This window comes from Manacus vitellinus, unplaced genomic scaffold (genome assembly GCF_001715985.3).
Source record: "Manacus vitellinus isolate BGI_N305 unplaced genomic scaffold, ASM171598v3 scaffold_39_pilon, whole genome shotgun sequence".
Classification (NCBI taxonomy): Eukaryota; Metazoa; Chordata; class Aves; order Passeriformes; family Pipridae; genus Manacus; species Manacus vitellinus.
In genome coordinates, this window is record NW_021940534.1 from 5,092,515 (window position 1) to 5,111,957 (window position 19,443).

Consider the following 19,443-nt stretch of genomic DNA (forward strand, 5'->3'; position numbering starts at 1 on the left):
CGTGTTATTTATTTGGTACCTCAAATTGCGAAGGGAGACGTTTTTTGCTTACGAAAAAGGAGTGTATCAAAGAATACCAAAAAAGGGAAAATGCAGGTTTCTCTCTACCTAGCACGCTACTGAATCATACCAGCTGAGTCATATTGCCATCATTTTTCAGAATTAGATTCAAGCTGATTCGCTTATTCTGCTAGTAGTTGTCATACGGGAGTAAGTGCATTCATCTTTCTTTACTATTTAAATAAAGACCCCCACTGCTTTCGTTTCTCAAAACCTCATCCACAATCTAATAAACTATTCCACTGGAGGAAGAAAAATACACCAAGGCAAGGCAATACAACTCATCTCACCACCGAGAAATGTGAGGAAGGAAAAAATGCCACCACTGCACTGAGACATGCCGAGATCCAAAACAGTCCTAATGCACAATCCTGTTTTCCGTCTCACTGCGTCTGGTGCAGGCACACCTTTCTTATCACTCTGAGCAAATCCCTCATGAACCTGGTTTGGCTCTCTTTGATCTCATCTCCTCTCCAGTGGAAATCTCTTCGGATGCAGGAAGTGCAGAATTCCAGTTATTAGCAAATGCATTCATTCTGATAACATTCTCATCAGTAATGAAGAAGTAGAACAGGTCAAGATGAATAATGTTTTTTAATTTCTAAGTGATCTCTATCTGCGGATTTATCCCTATTATTTGTGAAGGAGGACAGAACGCTACATTGGAAGATGACTAGCCTTCTTGCAAAGCACTCAGCAACATAGTTGTGATTTGTGTTGCATGTTAGTGACATCATTTTAATGAAATATGCATCTCAAAACTTGGACCATTTCATGCACAATTATTTTCAAAGAAGCACTACATTTGACTACATTTTTTCCTAGGCAAACAGCTGTTTTTCTGATATTTTCAGTCTTGTCAAATTTATCTGTGAAAGTGATAAACTGCATAACACTTTGTGAAAAATTCAGCAGCAATTTATCCTTAGCATATGCTTGTCATTTCTTTTGCTGAAAGTTCTTCCAGTGTTTCTTGCTCCCTTGGACTAGCTCTTAAAATTTTTATCTCTGTATCTTTTCCCTGTACAAGAATTGAAAAGCTTTGGAAAAGAAAGGGTAAAAAATTGGGATGACAAAATAACCACAATAATTCAGTAAAGAAAGAAGACTTATTTCTTACCAAATTCTTCTTCCCCATCCTGGTCATCTATTAAGCCTACTGAGACTCCCAAATCCATGCATTTCTTGCTATGTGCCTTTGACTTCATATGTTTTGTTAAATTTCCTTAAGAAAAAAAAAATAAAACAGTAACTACTCTGTTACTATAAATGTCTACAAATATAAACTCAGTGTGTTTATCTCTTCTTCAGGTACATTTATAACAACCTGTATGATTTGATTTCACAATTGCTAGAACCTTGTCCCTCAGTGCAAGCTGTCAAGGGCTGAGGTAGATTCACCATCCTGAATGCTACTAGCTCTCTGGCTACATTTCCAGAAGTTTTTTATTGAGATACAATAGAATAGGATGGAAATCCTAGATGATGATGTATTTTGCACTGTGTAAGACATCCCTCCTTTGTTTATGGCAAAGTATAAAAAAGGCTGATTCAGTCTTCAAAGTCATGTTGACAAAACTGTTACATGAAACTAAACTTCATATCTTGCCGTTCTTTTAGTATTTGATGAATCCTATTTTTAGTGTAAACATTTTCACTGCCGACTTAAGCAAACGCATCAATTTTATTCAAAATCAGAACATGAACATATTTGATCTGAATCTCAAAAGTGAATGCGTAGCTGAGAGGCCCAACAGGCTGCTCCCCCTTGTCCTTTGAAAAGAAAATATGGCAAATACCATCAAGAAAAAGTTAAGAGTGGCTCAGATCTGTAAATGACAAGATTTATAAAATGCATGTTACTAGAAGTAACTGCTTACTTTATACTGAAACTTCCTATTGTCTCTCAAAAAAGTTTCTTTGAGGTGTTTAAATGGGAGAAATTACAGTGTAGTGGTGACTTTTCTACAGTTATGGAGTACTTTATTTCTGCTTTGAAATGAAGGTAGTAACTCACCCCAAATGTTGAAATAATTGTTATGAACATATTGACTCACAAATAGCAAATTTTCCAGTTTTACATACTGCATGAAGTTGCTGACTACACTGTCTTGTTATGAAGGGTGGTTTACCAAACATCGAGCACCCAACTGTGTGACTGACTCTGCCAGCAGTAACGGCAGCAGCTGGGCATACCAGCTGCAGAAGAGGACACGAATGCAAGTATCTGCTACAACTGAAACCACGGAGAACTTCACATGGGCAGAACTTAACTACTTGAACTTGGCCAGCACCCCTCCTCTGCAAAAACCATAATGAGAATTTATTGGGTTTGCACTCCAGCATTTCATCGTATTGGCAATATGATGGCCCAGTCTGCCAGTTTGCAGTGATAAGTTTTGACGCATCTAAAGCCTATTCATCCCACTTTGTGCAGCACCGGGTTATTTCTTGGAAGTTTTCCACCCAACCACTGAATAGCATTGAACCCACTAAAAATACAAATGTTTCTGAGGTTACAGCTGGGGGGATTATTGCTAAATTATGTTCAAGGCCAAGAAAAATTTTACGGCTTAGAATTCTTTTGCTGAAAGTATTTTGGCTGTAAGTTTCTCTTGCCTGGATCTACCACTGTTTATTATACTGCCTGCTTAAACTAGGATGCAGTTAAGTCTCTATTGTAAACAGGCTTTAGAAAGTAGGGGTCCAACTCTGGGTCTTAAAAGGTCAAGTGGAAAGTGAATCTTGTTCTTCAAGGGTAAAAAAAATAATTTCAATATAGCAATTTAATAAAGGCTAATTTCTTTCCTAGAGCAATTGGTTGAGCATCAGTATGAGTACAATATATGTCCCCCTCATACCTCCAAAAGAGCAGTGCTTCAGACATAAAATTCTGTGTCCCATCCCTATCTAGGATGAGCAGCTAACCATCTCACTTGTCTTCACCTAATTTTCATCATATTCCCAGGATTTCCCTCTCCCACTCCAATTTCTCACCCACTGTGGCATGCCACACAGTTAATTCATAGGTAGATGTGATTATCTGAATAAACATACAGAAGATAAAGGAAAAGCAGGAAATTGGAAATTACAAATATTTTGAAGCATTAGACAATAAAACTCCCCAGAGAGGCAACCTCTTTAGCTCATGAACAGCCAATTATGAGACGAAAAGAATTCTACTTTAAAGCAGAAAGAAAAAAGGGGAAAAATGTACACAGTAAAGTGCACTTGCCTTTAGTTTTGAAGGAAAAGTTGCAGTAATTGCAGTGGTAAGGACGGACATCTGTATGTGTGCGAATATGCTTCTTCAGCATGCTGGGCTTCTTGCAACGTATTCCACATTCTTCACAGATGTACTTCCCTCTCCCTCTTCCTCGAACATACACATAGTCTTCATTTGACTTGTACCTAGTAACAGTACCATAAGAGTAAGGCAATCAGTTGTAATGGGAAAATGATTCTAGTTAGAAACACCAATCTACTAGAAATTCTAAAATAACACAGTAGATGAAAATGAATGACTGAGAAAACCAATCATGCTCTTTTTCTGCTCAGCTTCTGCATTTATTTGTTAAATTCGTGTCAATATTTTTCTCCAGGCAATCAGATTTGTTTAGGAATAACAGCTTATCTTTTTTAATAAAGGTACCATTGATAGTTAGCATTTAAAGATTTCAAATTTCCTCTTTGCAACACAGGAACATACTTTTTAAAGGTGTCAGTTCTTGGAAGCAGGTTTGGGCACCATGCAGAAGCTTTAAAAGAGCATCTTTAAGGCTCTGTGTTGGATGCAGAAAAGGAACAACATTAGTTACGACAATGGGAAAGTCTTTAAAATTCCCTATCAATGTCTTCTGGACTCAGACTATGGGGACTGTCTCTAGATGAAAAAAAGTCATTCAGATTCAATTACACCCTTCATATTTCCACTCAAGGATGCCAAAGGTTGCGCTTAGCTTTTGTGACCTGGTCCCTGCAACGCTTGGATCTGTGCAGAGACACAGCAATGCTGGTAACAGCTTAACTGCTTGCCTAGACTAGATTCCAACTGGGAACCAATAAAAGGAAAGCCCTAGAGCGGACCACCAATTATGAGAACAATAAAATATGCACCACTTGTGCTCCAAAATTGTAGAGGTGTCACTGGCATTTTTCTATTTAAAAAATCTGTTTTCTACCACTTTGTACATAGCGCAAGACTGTGGCTAAAGCAACTGTTACTCGTATCAGGCAACAGATTTAAAGAATTATGGTGCAGACTAGGGCTCTCAGTAAATATTTCCATGGCACTTTTCAAATCAGGAGTTCTCCAGGCTATGTATGCCACAGCAAACTGCCAGACAGCCTATATCACAGGCTGCTGCTTAGCCCCTGGACTATATCCTCTCTAGTTACAGTTATACAGCCCTACTGCAGAATAGCTGTTATTTATCATGTAAGAGAAATACAGGAAAAGAATTTACATCTCTGGCTGTATTTAGCTGCCTTTACTGCTGATTAATGCTTGCTCCTTGGAAAAAAATTGAATTGCACTGCCTACTGTTCTTTATTTTATTACCCCTTCTCGTAACTCTCATGGCTCCATGATTCTGATGACTTTCCATTTTTCTTGGAAACATAACCAACATCCACAGACCACAATATGGGAACTGTTGCTTAAAATAAATCAATCAGGAAGCAATATCTCTGCAAAGTCTAGAATCAAGGAAAAATATCTTTCAGATGATACGTAGTATACAAAGTACAATACTTGCCCTCCATCAAATATTTTAACTCTTCTTGGTACAGTTTTGACAAAGGAGTTTTCTTTATCGTGCTCAGTGCTTGATTCAGAGTTTTCCTTATTGCTGAATTCAGTTGCAGTCATTTTTTTTCTATTTAATGCTCGCTGAAAGAAAACGAGATATGCTTATCATTAAAATTAGTGTCTTTCATATGCTTTTCAAACATTCAAGTTATGCTGAATAAAAGCATCATAAAAGCCACAATTCTAATAACTGGTTTTTGAAACTGTTAAGATACATGAAACAAAATACATCTTTTGCCAAACTTCTTCTCTAATATGCATTGTCTATTTGTGGACAGCTAAATCTACATGGAGATTATGGCTCTGTAGGAAATCAGGGATGCTTTGAATCTGCAGTAGGAGATGCCTCTTTTTTCTTTTGGGAAGGTGAAGGTGATGCTTTTTAGCTACAGATAGCCTTCTACAGAGAAAGATGTGTACATTCAAATCCAAGTGCTTCCTAAACAGCTACAGCATTGCTCCCCTGCACTTGATGTGGCAGTGGGACCAACTTGCCTGCCAGGCAAGGAGCCGCCTTCCCATGGCAGAGCAAAGAGGAGAAGAGTGGGAAAGAGAGGCGTACCAAGGGAAGATACTAATAAGTAACATTTCTGAGTACTAATATTTTCTAAAAAATATACCTGTTTTGGTGTCGAAAATGGCTTCACAATTTGGTAAGGTTACCCTTCCAAAGCAAGGTTCCACAGTTCATTACTACTAACAGACCAAATTACAAGAAAAAGCATACCAGTTGCCTAGCAGAACAAAATTACATTTCTCCATTTTCCCAAACTACTAATAAAGGGAACTTTTTTTTTTTAAAGGAGGATGAGTTCCCCGAACATTTCCCAATTGAAATCTACTCCTTCCAAGTCTAGGGTATTTATAAAATGGGCAACAATGAAGGAACGATCCAATTAGCCAGCAATTATTACTGCTATATTTATAAACTGTTCTACCCACGTAGCTGGCACATTTACCACATTTGCTCATATTGATAAGTGAATAAAATTATGAGAGGAAAAAAAAAAGTCTGGCCTTATGTTCTTCACTCATTATAAAATTTAATGCTGTAAGCTTGCGAATTCTTGGCAAGAGGAATGACTTCACTGGCTGACTTAAAACGACTGATCAATTATGCTGTTCATTACATATATTGAAAGGTGACATCATTCTGGCACCCGGTCCTTGCCCATTGTCCTTCACACAGCCTCAGAGACTACCTTTACTTCTACTTCCCATCTAATAAGGAATTAACATAGATCAGAGGAAAAGCATCTTCCTATCAATTCGAAGTCCTAGAAATATGCACATACACAAGCACTACTCCAATCCATATGCCTTCATACAGACCTCTGGATTGATTTGGGCTGCATTTTCAAATATCTGAGCAGTTCTACCAAAGCACACATGACAACTCTGCCTGTGTGTAGGAAGAAAGAAATTTCACTCTGCATGTTTTAACAGCACCCATACAAGGTGGATGAGAAATATCAGAAGTGAAGCTTATTCCTGGCAACTCAGTTCCTATACACTACCTGGTACATGAATTGCTTTTGTTTCCACTGCAAACAAAGAATAACAAGGTGACATTTGTAGTTAAACAGGAAAAGCCATGGAAAATACAGAATACACACAATAAACCCAATACCACATAAATATTCACAGCAGCTGGAATAATGTAATCTCTAAGTTCCTGATCATTCAATCCTAAATACTAAGTATTTTTTCCAGATTTAATTTTTAGGAATGAAAACACAAAGGAAAAAGAAAGATTCCAGCAGTATTTGGCCCATGTTGTTATCCAAACTATGATGAAACAGTGTTATAATAAATTGTATATTCACAAAGGCATCCGGAGTGCAAAAACTAACACAATATAGTATAGCCAAATACTTCTGATTCTCTCACCATCCCTTCTTTTTTTTAAACACATGTATTTATGTATAGGCATAAGATAGCCTAACACAGGTATTGAAATTACTATTTACCTCTGCTGATGTACTTTAGTTTACTGGTTATATGCTATTTTAGAAATTGCTTCAGTGTCTTAAACATGCAAAATGCTGCTATCAAAGATGCTCTAGTAGAAACACTGAGTTTCTGTCACAAAAATCTACAGAAATGCTCACCGACAATGAAAAAAACCAGTCTGTTTAGTTTTTTACAAAAAATTCCAACTGGATGATGATGACGATTTGGGCCCTCTGTATCTTTTAAAGAGCAGCCATCTCTAAGGAGCACAGGTTTCTTTTGTGGAAATCCTTTAATGTACCTCACCTAAAATCCACCAAACCCCCACACATACTGGTGGAAAGGGCAGAAAAACAGCAGCACTGTAAAATATTCCTCTCTACCATTGCTTATGCCTTCCGTTTCTAACAGAGTCTTGTCTTTCTTCTCCCAAAGAGACAAGGACCATGATTCATTTCTACTTCACTCATTTTGCTCCGATTTAACTCCATTGTCCTCAATTACTGGTATAAAACTGAAAAAAAATTGCTCTTAGGGCTGCCCAGAGACCAGAGTTCAATAGATACTTCTGGTACTTTACAACATCCTTTGGAAAAAAAACATGCTCACAGCCTGAATCATCAACATTATAAATTTCAGATTAGAATATTCATTAAACATTTTTCCCATTGGCACACAGCCACTTGGGGAAAATGTTTTTAATGTCTTTAAACTTTTATTAGTTTACACATAAAAATCTTCTGCATTTAACTACTTTCTAGTAGTGAGCTGGACTGTTGTGGAACATCATCCAAGAAGGGAAAGCTTTCCACAGTTAAGAGAAACTTTCCATTCTTCAGCCTATTCTTGCTCAAAAATCATCACCCTGGAATACTGCACACATTACTGATTCACTTCAGGAAGCAGAGCCAAGATCAATATGGGGGCTTGAAGAAGACATGATACAACACTAATGACTTCAGGTGAGGAAAACTGGTGAAAAATAATAATAAATGGAACAACAAAATAAAAAGAGCAGGGAGATTATATAAGCCTCTGTGCAGGTGAAACCGCCTGTTACATTTTCACGTGCTGCACTCATTCCAGGAGCTTCTTTTATAATAACATTTTGTGGTTTGTTTTCTGAATCACTGGAACGTGGCAACTTTACCTATTGCCTCTGAGCAGTGAACTGTGAAGAGCAAATAGAACCCAGGGTTCTTTATTGTTTGCATTTTGTTCATGTGTATCTTCGTTTCCCATGGTACCTATTTTTGAAAGAACTGCTTTTTTTGTGACACTGATGAGTAGTGGTTATGCAGTAGCATGAAATCTCTGTAAACATGACTTAGTTCTGGGGGTAAACTCAGGAACAGTTCAGCAAGTCGCTTTATCTCGATGAGAAGATCAGCAGTTAAAGCCCTATGAGCAGAATATGCCAAATCAGTCTGTGAGAGAGGAGGTGCTGCATTTTTATTATTTATAAATTGGATTATAGCAGCACTTAAAGCTCTTCATCAGGTCAGGGTTAAAATGTGCAAACCACTTGAAAAAACACAACTCCCAGAGATCTGCAATCTAAACTGTGGTTCCTGAAGGAACTCAGAACCCCATCAACCTTTTAAGCAGAAAATCAATCACATTTTTTTTAGAATTACTTGATAATTTGTTTTTTGTCTTTGTGCTTTTTTTTTAATGGAATGTTAATTTCCAAAAGGACCTCCAACATTTTCCATCCTCAGTCTCAAATAAAAAAACCAAAACAGTAGAGTTACTGGGCCTGAACTGAATGAGGAATTTCAGTTTCTACTTTTTTCAAACACGGTTTCTGTGAGGAAGTTTTCAAGATGGCATGAGCTATTCCATTACCAGGTCTGACTGGAGATTGGTAACACAGAAGTATATTCTAGCAACAGCAGCAGCATCATTTTGGAAAGCAGCTGAAATCCTGCTGCCTGAGTCATTAGAAAGGAAAGCAGACAAGCTCTGGAGGTGTTAGGTCAAAGCACCTATCAAGTCTTAGAAATTTTTAATTTCTGCCTTCCTATACCTCGCTCACACCATCTGAAGTGCCAATTAAACTTTTATTGGTGCTTTCTCACTGCACTTTCTTCCTTCACAATGGCTCTGAGCAAACCCTGTAAATCAGCCACAAGCAGAGCTTAAGAACTCTTCATTTTCACAATGCTCATGCGCTTCATTCAAAACGTCAGCAAGCAAGACTGAAGAAAGATTAGTAACTGTGGTTCTTTGTGGTAGAAGCACTGTAAATGTACCTGACAGTTGCCTATTACAGCATTTAAGCACTCCTGGAGCGTTTAAAAGGGTGCTGTCAAAATATTTTTTAAAAAATTATTATCCATTATTTATAATCTAAACAGAGTTTGTTTGTAGACAAAATCTTTTCTTCAAGAGGCATGCTGCAGTTTCGCTATCAGTGAGTTTCTTCTGATAGACTGTTCTTTAAAAATAAAACAAACATGAGTCAATGACACAGCTGATGTGAGACTTGCCTTAGAAGGACTTGTTCAACTACGTACAATGAAAAAGGCTAAACGTTTGATTCCTTTTTTCCTTTTTCTTTTTTTTTTTTAATTTGGCACTATTAAGTACAACACCTCATAAAATGTATGAAGAAGTAGACCTAAAAAAAAGGTAGTAAGAGTTTAAACCAAGGCAGCACACTAACATGGAACCAACAATTCAATTCGATTAAAGCACCATAACAAAGCCGGCAGCCTGTATGTATTTTCTGCATGAGACATTATGGATAAAGTTTTGAACTCCAATATAAATATTAGCAAAATCTCCCACTGATTTCAGAAGGACCAGGTTTAACTCTACGGCTCTTTTGGCCTTAAGGGTTTCAGTGCATCTTCTCGACTCGCCCTGTAATTCTGAAACTATTTCTTCCTCTCATACAGTTGCTTCCTCTCATCCTATTGCTTTTTTCCCCACACTGACAATTCTGTATCTTAGCAAAACATTTAGCAAACACAGAAGCATTCCAGGGTGACCTCTGACAGCAAATCTCTGTCACTCAACACCCACAGAGATATGGGTCTTTTCCCGAGGCTGTGGCATGTCTCCTCTAGAGGGACCGCTGGCAGTACAGACCCCGAGTCCCATCCCAGTGACCAGGGATTTTGCTGACGGCAGCCTGCAGGAGTAGGACAAGTTACAATTCCTTTTATGCCCCCACCAAAACACTTCCATGCCCTGAAGGATTCTGGAGAAAGGGAGGTCTGTGACTGATGCTGCGTTTTTGCCAGCTCCAAAGAAGAGTTTGGCACCAAAGACATGGCGTACACAGCAAAGAGGAAAGAAAAGTGTGAAATCAAGGACAGTTCAGAAGGCTTTACGATTTCACTAGATGAGACAATAAAATATGGTACTGGGTCCATTAAAGAGACACAGACAGCTGCTGCCATACTATCGGGCAAGGAGTCACCTTTACCCATTCACAGAAGTGGTTCAATCACTAAGAAACACCAAAACCAGTCCAAACCAGCACAGTTTTTGTCCTGTCTATAATAAAACTGTCCAGCAAGTAAAATCCTGATCACAACTGTGCAGCCCCGAGACGGTTAAGGAAATAAAAAGTGGGTACTTTGCTCTGACATTTCGGACTCTGGAATGATATAGTGTTTTATGTGGGTCACAACCTTTGCCTGGATTATATTCCTCAGCACAAGATTTAACATCACCTTTTGAGCCATATTTATCCAAGAAGTTGTTGGTGGTTTTATGGCAGTGTAAATTTTGGTATAAACTTTGCTATTTCTGTCATTATTTCACACCACCGATTAACCTAGATGGGAGAAAGGGAAATGGTATACTCCTCCTCGCACAGTTAGATGATCAGCAATTGTGAAAACTGTTTTCACAATGTTTCCACAGACATGTTCATGCCGAGCACTGTTTGTAACAGAAAATACCAACTGACCTTTAAGGCAAAATATGCAATTATGATCTTAAATTAACCTGTTTTAAGTTAAAAGTGTTTAAAAATATTTCTATCCGTTATTTTTGTTCTACCTTTGCCTGACAAAAAAATAGTCAAACATATTCCTGCCACAATAAACACTCCATATACGGATTTAAACCCAGGAACTAATTTCCATGAAAAGCGATAAATCCTTATGAACAGGTTTCTTAATCGAATTACTTAAGATCTTTTTAGCAGTTTGATCCAGCATAACTAAAATAAATAAGCACATATACTGTATGTGTCAGGCATATTACATTCTCTAAAATATGAGGAAGCACAATTTCCAAAGCAAATCCTCTGTAAATGATCAGTATACATCAAGCATTGTTTAAGTACCTTGGTTAAGCTGTTCTTCCACTTGCTTGAATAGACCAGTACATCAGATCTGGGATGAGTAGTTCTTGCTAGAGTGTACAGTGGTTTTTCAACTTTTTGTTTGGAATTGAGGAGGGAGAGAGCTACCTTTGTCGACAAACCAAGTGGATTGGGATTGTTAGGATTAATGGTCCATGTAGAATAGGCAGAGATTTTCTGATCGTTTTGCAGCAGATGCAATGGTTTTCTCTTCATGAGATAACACCAGGTAAAATTTGTTGTGGTCTTGAGGCTTGGAAATGACAACCTCTGCATTTCTCCTGCATTCATGGCAGCCAGTGTTGTTACAGACTTTGCTTGGCCAGGGCTGTTGATGTGCTTGCTCTCATTATTGTTACTTGGGGACCTTCTTTCTTGACTGCTACTTACAGCCTTGAGAAGAGAACTCTGGTTATTCACTGGAGACAATTCAGATGGTTTTTTAACTGCAAACACTGGCGATGTTGAAGACTTAAGGTCTTCAGATTCTGGTGACTTCTTTAGGGTTTCTGAAACCCCAGTGTCAGATGAATGATGGTCAGGCAAAGGCAGGTCTGAAGTACTGGCCTTGCTGCTTTTTTCATCCTGTGTAACACCGTCAGGATCCAAGAGGTGATTTTCAAGAGGCTCCGTGGTGCAAACTTGTCTTACCAAAACTGGTTTCTTTTGCTTACTAGTAGGGTCATTAGATCTAACATTCACTGAATGCAATGGTCTAGCATCTGTCATACAAGCAGCTCCACTCTCATCTTTAACACGTTTCTGCTGCTTTTCCATGGCAATATCTAAACTGTTGGCTGGGGAAAGCATTCGTTTACTTGAAGCTGTAGCTTCTGGTTGAGGGAAGAGTCCACTAACTGGCACTTTCTGAATGATATTTGAAGAGCTTGACAAAGGTGAGTTTCTGGTTCCATTTTCTGGTTGTGAATTTTCAAATTCAAATGAATTTGGCAAAGTCCTCTGATAATCTTTGTGAGATTTTGGCAGCTGAGTTTTGCCTTCAAGCGTTGGCACTGTCACAACATTTGTATTGCAGATGGACTGATTTACCTGATCCTGGGTCACTAAAATGTGAGGAAGGGGTGTAACAGTTGCGAAGCCATAGGATGGCATACTGCTATGAATACGGACAGGAACCACAAAAGGAGGAATCTGACTGCTGCAGTTATTAGGGACAATTTGCTTTAAAGGAGGCACAGAGTATGGATTAGACATGTCAGACAGTTTAGTCTGCATTTCAAAGGAGGATGAATTCTGATCCACCCCAACTTGACTTGGACCAGTCTGAGTTGATAAAGTACTTTTTAGCAATTTAGAAGAGCATGGTTGACCTATATGTAATGTTTTAACTTGAAGTTGATACTTTGGAGCAAAACAATCCTTTTTTTCATCAGGATGACAAGAAACCAAGTCTGTGCTTGCTTGCTCCCCTTGGGCTGATGTTTTAGTAGATGGCTGAGAAGGCTGATGAGTCAAGGATGGTTGTCCTTGATTATTCAGCACATGATCTAGAGGCTGCTGAACCGAAGACAGGCTAACAGAATTACAACTTTGAACTGCTGAGTGAGGCCTGGAGTTAGTCTGTGAATACTGTGTACTTGAAGGAAAGTCCACTGAAGATTTGCCAGAGGTCTGCAGCTTGTGTAATGGCATCGTGGGCACATCTGTAGCATGAGCTGTCTGCAATGAAGCGGTTGATTTCACTTGAGGTTGTTGATTTTCTGGAGCAATATTTAAAGATATTTGTCTTACGAATGGCCCCCTCCTCCTTTCTAGAAGAGGCACGTGTCCAGCAGCTCCATTTGCAGATGAAACTTTCGGAGTGGCTATCTCTACAAGCGGGACAGGTTTTGACGGAGACATACTTCCACAGTCAAAAGACTTACTTCTGTAGTCCACAACCTCCATTGAGGGCTGTGTGCAGCTGATTTGCTCTGAGGCAGCACGTCTCATTTCCCGGTAATGAGGTCCAGGCACAGACAGTGCGTGTGAACCAGCAGGAATCATGAGGAACTCTGATGACTTACTAGCAGGCTCTGCTTTGGAAGGGTTCTCAGCCTTCAAAGTTTCATCTTTATCAAGTGAAGTTGAGAAACTGGAGGCATGAGACAAGCTGCTCTCCCGACTTAGGCTTCTAGAAAGTGTGGAGTCAACACTTGATTCAGCAGATGAATGCTCCATTTCAGCCAAGCGAATTCTTTTCTTCTTCGGTGGAAGCTTTTCTGTTGGTAATTTTGACAGTGTTTCGCTGCGCTGTGGCCAGTTAAACCTTTCTGTCTTTTCCTGGTCACTGCACTGGTTTTCTTGGTCTCTGTCTGGTTCTTCTGTGACCAGTATTTCAGGAACCTGGATGTTATGCTGTCGAACAAGTCTAGACGGCTGAAGTGGCGTGCTTCTCTCATTAGAAACCAACTGGTTTCCCTGAACTTCCCCTCTAGGTGATTCTGACGACAAGGGTTGATGATGCTGGGGATTGTTCAGATAAGACTGTCTGTCTTCTTGGATTACAACTGTATTCAAAGAGCGATGCTTTGCAACCTTGTTGGGGTCTTGAGAAGAAACTGGTGATAGTCTTTCAAACGACTCTGACTTCTCAAATGAGCTATTTCTGCTCAGTGAATTGGTGTGCTGTATTACTGAAATGCCAGTCCCTTGTCTTTTCAACTCCATCTTTTCTTGCACAGCTGAACTTGCCTGCTTTTCAATGAGTGGAGCCACCTTTGGCTCAATAGTCTGATCTGTGCCTCGAGCCACAAGGTGAACTTGGGAACTCTGAAGCAGAAGTTTGCTTGGTTGTTGTGATCCTACCACTGTTGTCGCATTGTATTTTGACAGACTGGAAGAATTTGCTGGCTTGCTTTGGCCTTCTGTGTTCTTCGATGGTACGCTCGTATCATTTTGCTGTGGGTCATCATCATCGCCAACACTTTTCATTTTCCTTCTTTTCCTTATCTGGGGTGTCTGCTCCCAGACGCCAGTTGAAGTAGTGACCCTGTAGTGTAGAATTTGAGGCTGTGTACTGTTTGTAACAGCTTTATGCTCTGGTTCCCGGATTGCTGCTTTAGTTTTAGGTCCATGCAACTCTGAACAATAAAATTTCTTGTGGTTTTCAAAATTTTCCAGTTTTCTATATCTGTTTCTGCAGGTTTCACATTCAAACATTGTTCCTCGCACCTGAGGGGACTTCTTTGTTTTTTCTAAATTTGATCCCTGTGCCAAGGATTTGCTCCTTTGTAATAAGGATTCACTTGATAAATTACACCCCAGATAACTTTCTTCTACAGATCGCACCAGTCCAAGACCTTGGCTTTCACCAGTGGAAGAATCTTCTATTGCTGCCTGTCTAACAAGGGTCCGAGGGTGTCCGCCTTGGTTCAGTGGAGTAGCAGGTCCTGATACAAAAACATCATCATATAAAGAGCCAATCTTATCATCAAATGACTGGCTTCCTCGAAGGGGATGAGAGGGAGGTATTACATTTGGAGGTACTGCTGAGTAACTGGTGGTAGGCATGGAATTACTTCGTGTTATAGGTAAACAGTCAAGGGATGGTACAGAAAGAAGAAAAACTTGCTTTGATTTCTCAGTGGGCGTAAAAGGAGACTTTGGTATATCAGAGCTTGAGCTAGTTCTTCTTCCCATGGGCTTTAAATCAAACTGGAAAGAATCTTTAAATATGTAGGATTTTGGTGAATCTATGCTTCCTCTTCTCGAAAGAGATGTTCTTCTTGGTTTCACGCTATCTAACTGTTTGTCATCTACAACAGCTTCATTATCAGAAATTAACTTTGAGATACGCTCCTCAAGAGTTTTTGTTGCCAAGGGAGGTCGCATTTGGCCAGAGAGAATCAGATTTTTTTCGGCACAAACAGTTTGTACCACTGATGCCACCACACCACTTGTTCGTGGCACACAGGGCAGGTTTTTATTTGGATCTTTCTCAGAGGTCAACAATCCCCTTACAAAAGGAGCTGGAGGGCTCATTGTTTGATCGGCACTTTCAGAACGAGAGAAATAACCAGAATCAGTACTACCTAAACTTCTGGGGCTCAAAAGACATTTTCCTTGCTGATCTTGAGAACCATCAGTTGCCTGTTGTCTCTGGAGCTGGGCATGCACTGATCCTACTGCAGATCCCAGCTGTTCCTCTAATAGGCCCACTTCTACTTTCTGATGCTGCTTTATGTCATTCTCCTTGAATGAGGCTGTATGTGTTACATTTGACTGAAGAGTTGTCACTTTAGAATCTCCTTTTCTCTGTGCTGCAGCAAGCTCGGGTGCGGGTTCTGTTACTTTTGGGCTATCAGCCCTTAATGGAGAAACATTTACAGGATGAACTACTACTTTAGGTAAAGCTGCCCTTACTTGAGGTTCTGCATCATGCAATGAAGAGTCACCTGGTATACAATCTGGGTTGCTTACTGGAATAGGACTTCCTTTCTGCAATGTTTCTGCACTTGAAATGACTTTCATTAATTGTGCAGGTTCCAGTTCTTGATCATCTTGTCTTTCATCGGCAGTGCCTTCATCTTCACTTTCACCGCTTTCTTCCACATCTGAATGAATGCTGAGTGCTTTGTCCGAGTCATGCGATAAGAAGAGGCCACCTGAATCTGGTTGTAGAACAAGTCCAAGTTTGATAGCGTGTGCATGAGATTTTTTGTGCTTGTACAGATTGCTTTTGGTTTTAAATGAAAACCCACATGTCACACAAGGATATGGTCGCTCTCCAGTATGGGATCGGATGTGCTTTTGGAGAACACTGGGCTTGGCACAGGCCCGATTGCAATACTCACACACGTATTTCCCTAGCTTTTTAGGCTTCTGGTCTTTTAAGAGGTTACATATTTGTTCTACACCATGGTTTACAACTGATGCTATCTGGGCTGAATTATACACTGGACCTATAGGCAAGTGTGTTGAACTCGATGTGCTAATTGACAAAGGTGAAGACGAACTAGCTACTAACTGGTTTTGAGAAAAAACCTGAGTTACAGTGGAAGATGAGGTGTGAACGACAGAAGTTGTTACTGCTATGCTGTATATCTGCTGGAGCTTGGGGTTTTCTTGACTCTGCTGTTGCACCAGCGACCTAGTTAAACTTGGACACATAACAACCTGGTGATTTTGTTGACTGGTCTTAGTAATAAGGTCTTGTGAATGAGAAACTGATTGGCCTTGTGCTTGTCCAGTCTTGGCTGTTGTTGCTACATGCACATTGTTCAACGTACACGGGTAATAGTGAGGTCCAGCTGCAAACTCATGCTGTGACAAAGCAGACTGATTTTGGACGCTTATTGTATTGGACGTGAGACTAGAAGAGGTGCTTACAGTTTTATTTGGTCTCAGTTTCTCTATTTGCATCCCATAAGGGGGGCACTCTTGTGCTAAGGTGTTCAGTTCAGGCTCCATAGCTTTTAATAAGACATCGAATGCAGTACGCGTACACGGGGATGACGTACTGCAATCAACAAAATTAATACATTCATTACTGTCAGTCTTTGTTTTACTTGATGAGGAGTTTGAGGGAGGCTTCCTCTCTGCCGAGTTCAGTTGGTTTGCATCAGTATCCCCCGCTGCCTGCTTACACAAATCTAAGGACGGATGCGTCAGCGAAAGCTTTGTCTGCATTGATGCCTCAGATTTGTTTGTTTCAACACTTATCTCACTACTAAGTGCTCCCCCATTTTGTTTGGTACATTGATTTCCATTTTGCACGGGCAGGTGATCCTGTGCCATGGCGTGTTCAGAGGCATCTGGAAGAGCTTTTAGTGGTGAAGGCTCTATATTTTGCTTAACCTTGGCTTCAGTGGGGCTTCTCAAAGGCGATTTTGGTATTTTTTTAAGATGGTTTTCAGACACAATCTTTTTTCTTTTCACACCCTTAATTGTATCTTGGGTTCCTCTAGTACCAGCATCGGTGATTTCTGTTAAAACACAAAGAGAATAAAAAAGAATATTCAAACTGGATAATGCAGTATTTTTTTTTATTTATACCACTTTAGCATCTCTAGGTTTCAACAGTAAGCCCTGGGGCAACAGGACTGACGTCCGTCTCTCCAGCCTCCAATACTTTCTTTTAACAGTAAATGTATCTTAGTGAAGATCTATTTTGTTTTCATCAAAAATGAGCAATGCTTTCTAACTGATGCTCAAAGACATTACAAAAGTAATTCACTATAGGAAAGGCTTCAAAGAAAACATAAGAAAAGAAAGGCTACTGAAGGAATATTTTAGCAACTCCTTTTCAGATAAGTAAAAGAAGCCTCTCTCTTGCACTAGTTTAAAAATCCAAGTTGTTATAGGAGGAAAATGAAGAACCAAGACACATATGTCATGTTTGTCACTTTTTCCATCTGTATGTCCCCGTAGTCAAGGAATGAATACAACTTCCTCACGGTTATATTTGTAAGTAGATTTATCATGGAAATGGCACAACCACCCACACCATCTGTCAAATACTGTATTTCAGAGCTCCAATTACTGAACTTCAATAGCATTTCAGATGAGCAACTACTGCGGATGAATAAAATCAGTCACACTTAAATGACTTTCTATTTGTGCATCATGAAACAAAATAAACTAAATTTGAATTATTTTAAAACTAGCTACACTTGTTGCTGATTTTAAGCAGATATGCACACAGAGTTTCAGGGGGGTAGTGAAGAGTAAACGAACTGGAGTATTATTCAGCAGAATAATTTTGCAGCAAGTACTTATATTTGTAGATAGTCCAATTTTCTCTATAATAAAAATACCTATAGACTGAATTTCAGTGTTGATACTTAGAAGCTTCTCTTTTTTGTAGATACCTGAGTTACACACCTTTGTCTACCTCAAATGAGTGATATTTAATCTATCAGTTAATTCTTATTTTTGGTTCACTTCTTTCCTAACATACACGCAGTCATAGCCATTGCCTCAGTTAGCATCACTGGTAGTGCAGAAGAATATTAAATGGATGTAAATTCATTTTCTTAAGCTTTAACACACTCCTTCATCAGGCTGTTAGCCAAAACCCTATTCATCTGATTGCCAATATTAAAAGCAAAGGAAGAATCTGATGTGACTAGAGGGCTGATGGCTCTGAGAATGTTCAGTTGCACACACATTTTGGGAAGCAGCACTGAGTAACCCCATGCAGTATGTTTACCTGCACACTCAGTAACAGAGGTTTATGTGCACTTCTAGGTAAAGAACAGCCTTAAGACAACATATAAAGGGACAAAATTCTCAGTCAACTTCACAAGGAGGCAAGTGGAGAAAGCTCTGACATCCCAGTACCCACCAACCCTATGGTGCCCTTGGAGAGGCACAATTATCCCCTTGCAGAAACACCACCTGGCTTCCGTGCTGCAGTGGGAGGAAAGCCAAAGCATCGTGTGCATCTAACAAGAGATACTGCAGTTGATGAATCCAGGGTGGAATTCCTGCTCCACGGAGAGGAAATCCAGGCAATGCTTAAAGCTTGTCTAGCAGAACAGAATGCAAAGTGACCAGCAGGAGAAAAAAAGGCAAAAAGATGTTATGCTTTATCCATGCCAGAGCACAACCCAACTAGGATATGTGCTACTGCCAGACACTTGGAAATTCAAAATCCAATTTCCAACTCCATGCCAACTTAATTGTACGCATATATTCACTTAGGGTGAATGGATGTTCAGGAGATTACCTTGCAAACTGAAAGATTAGAGACTACACAAGACACAATGTGCTGGTTTTGGCTGGGGTACAGTTAACTATCTTCACAGTGGCTGGGAATTATGGAGTCTTTCTTGGCTGCGTGGTGCTTGGTTGCCAGCCGGGGTGAAACCGCAACACACATAATTTATAGCAAATGTGGAAGCTCTGCAGAACCCAATCTATTCCTCTCCCAGTCCTACTATGGAAAGCATAACTATGAAGAGTAAGAGCCTGTTTTGTCACATTCAGCAGTCCTATGCAAAAGATGTTTGAATCACTGGCTCCAAATCCTAGTTACGGGGACTGTGCGCTCCTCTTGTGAATCCAGAAAGAAGTTTCTGCAGTGATTCTTCACTTACATGAACTTTAGATTTATTGCTTTATCACCAAAACCTATTCCTATTAGATTGGATTTAATACATTCAAAGCCAAGCCGTCTTCCATCACAGTGCTTTTTACTTTTCATTGCTTCACAATTAAACAGTGGCTTACAGTAACAAGTTATCACTGATATTATTAATGGTGAATTCCTTAAAATTCATAGTCTACTGCAACAGTTTTTTCTTCAATAACAATAAAAAACAGTTTTACGCGAATCAAAGAGAAAATAACA

At 39.5% G+C, this 19,443-nt stretch overlaps 1 protein-coding gene across 5 annotated transcripts in view; it reads right to left on the reverse strand.

Annotated features, from left to right (window-relative positions):
* Positions 1 to 19,443, reverse strand: part of HIVEP1 (human immunodeficiency virus type I enhancer binding protein 1) — a 128,663-nt gene that overhangs the window by 22,575 nt on the left and 86,645 nt on the right. For all 5 annotated transcript variants that reach the window (XM_018077673.2, XM_018077672.2, XM_018077669.2 and 2 more), the window contains exons 3-6: positions 11,130 to 17,074; positions 4,818 to 4,951; positions 3,296 to 3,471; positions 1,181 to 1,285 (exon numbers count right to left, since the gene is read on the reverse strand). In XM_018077673.2, the coding sequence (XP_017933162.2) occupies positions 1,181 to 1,285; positions 3,296 to 3,471; positions 4,818 to 4,951; positions 11,130 to 17,074 (6,360 nt within the window). The remainder of the gene's footprint in view (positions 1 to 1,180; positions 1,286 to 3,295; positions 3,472 to 4,817; positions 4,952 to 11,129; positions 17,075 to 19,443) is intronic.